At 34.5% G+C, this 2,313-nt stretch overlaps 1 protein-coding gene across 1 annotated transcript; it reads left to right on the plus strand.

Annotated features, from left to right (window-relative positions):
* Nucleotides 1-561: 561 nt before the first annotated feature.
* On the plus strand, nt 562-1,811 carry LOC120158336 (desiccation-related protein PCC13-62-like). Its single transcript, XM_039169205.1, has 3 exons — nt 562-905; nt 982-1,207; nt 1,300-1,811. Exons 1-3 carry the CDS (start codon nt 568-570, stop codon nt 1,669-1,671), a joined length of 936 nt encoding a protein of 311 aa, XP_039025136.1. The 5' UTR covers nt 562-567; the 3' UTR covers nt 1,672-1,811.
* The last annotated feature ends 502 nt before the right edge of the window (nt 1,812-2,313 follow it).

A 2,313-nucleotide genomic window follows, 5' to 3' on the forward strand; every position in this document is an offset into this window, starting at 1 on the left:
TGTTATTTTATAATTATATATTATTTAAATTAATTATAAAATGTTTTTTTGAATTAAAAAAAATATTATATATATTATATATAACATATGGGCTAAGCCAAAACTATTTAAAACCCAATTAATAATTTAAGATCCAATAACTTTTACAATTAAATCAATATTAATTAATTAAAATTTTATATAAAATTTTTATTTTATAATTATATATTATTTAAATTAATTATAAAATATTTTTTTGAATTAAAAAATATTTAATTTTTATATAAATTCGAAATTCTAAAAATTTCGGTTAATTCGAAAATTAACCGAAATTTATTCGGTTCGGTTAATATTTTCGAAAAAAATTCGATTCGATTAACGGTTAAAGAAAAAAAAAATTCGATTAATTCAGTTAATGATAGTTCGATCGGTTCGGTTACCGAATTAACCGAATGAACATCCCTATTAATGGCTATTTAGACATCTAATCTGGTTCTATATCTCGCCAACTCTCATTAGTTTTTGTGTATAAAAGCAGCTGCGTATTTCATTGTGTACTCCATCTCTCCAATCTAGTTTAGATAATTCATGTCAGCTGCTCAAACAAAAATGGCTACACGATCCTGCTTGTCCGCCTTCCTGCTGCTACTTGTGGCATTGGAATTCAATATCGTTATGGGAGTTACTCTTCCTCAGTGCAGACCAATTGTGGCTACCGACACTGACCTAATTCAATTCGCTTTAAACTTGGAATTCCTGGAAGCAGAGTTTTTCCTGTTCGGTGCGCTTGGTAGGGGGCTGGATGACTTTGCACCTTCTTTGGCGCAGGGCGGTCCTCCTCCGGTGGGCGGTAGAATTGCCGATCTAGACCCATTGATCCGTAGGATTATCCAGGAATTTGGTTATCAGGAAATTGGACATATCAGGTTCTCTTTCACCCATATCTGCAGTCGATAGGAATTCATTATTAAAGCATTAATCAAATGTCCAAATAACTTGCAGGGCGATCACACAATCCGTAGGAGGAATTCCAAGGCCACAACTGAATCTAAGTGACGAGAGTTTTGCTGCAATCATGAACCGAGCAATGAATACCACACTCAATCCTCCATTCAATCCGTACGCCAACTCGATCAACTATCTCTTAGCATCATATGTTATCCCTTACGTGGGACTCGTAGGCTATGTCGGCACTATTCCGGACCTCACCAGAAGAACCAGCCGATCCGTAAGTACCCTAATTTCTCTATAGAAAAACTATACATACAAACATATTCTATCCTAATTCCTAATATATATATATATAACTTGCTGGTTTAGCTGGTTGCATCTCTGTTGGGAGTGGAGGCCGGACAAGACGCGGTGATACGAGGACTACTCTACGAGAGGGCGAATGAGACAGTGAGGCCATATGGGATGACGGTGGCGGATTTTACCAATCGTATCTCGGAACTTAGGAACCGGCTTGGCATGTGTGGGGTGAAAGACGAAGGTTTGATAGTACCGGTGCAACTTGGAGCGGAGAATCGAACAACCAGTAACATCCTATCGGCGGATGCTAATTCCCTTTCGTATTCACGGACACCACCGGAAATTCTGAGGATAATATATGGAACCGGCAGCGAGCGTAGCCCTGGTGGCTTTTTTCCAAATGGTGGATCTGGGAAAATCGCCATGCGATTGCTTCGCTAGCTGAATCAAGCGGTGACATATCTATATCTATTTATCGATATGAATAAAACAGGGTTTTATATAATACAGAGGAATGATTTACGAAAAAATCCAGGTGGTTTTTGGTGGAAACCATGATTTTATATATGGCTGATGTAGTTGAAGTGTACACTTATCTCATTTCCAAAATTATAATGATAAAAGTATAATTGAGATATTAAGTATTTTGAGTTAAACTTTTCTTTTAGCCCTATTGCTTTTGTATGTTATAAATGCAAGTAAAGGATTAATTGATCATCAAGATTTATTAAGTACGAAGGGTTAGGTCTCGTTTAAATTTTAAAAGATAAATACGTTATTGTGCTCGTGTTTATGTGTCTTTAACACGTATTTTATATATTCTTTTAATAAAATTTTTATATATTTTTATATTTTAACTTTCTTTTCTTTTCTAATTTAACCGGTTGTGCTTATATTGCGGTCATATAAATAGAAAACACAACGTACAAGAGATATTTTTTAATACGCTTTTCACATAATACATTTGTAGTCTATGTTTAAAAGACTCTCAAATATTTTAACAAATAATATTTAAATATCCCTACTGAAGATGTGTTTGAACTTGACATCTCCAAGAATAGCAATCACTACTTTAATCAATTG

This window comes from Hibiscus syriacus, unplaced genomic scaffold, assembly GCF_006381635.1.
Source record: "Hibiscus syriacus cultivar Baekdansim isolate YM2019G1 unplaced genomic scaffold, ASM638163v2 tig00111311_pilon, whole genome shotgun sequence".
In the NCBI taxonomy this organism is placed as follows: Eukaryota; Viridiplantae; Streptophyta; class Magnoliopsida; order Malvales; family Malvaceae; genus Hibiscus; species Hibiscus syriacus.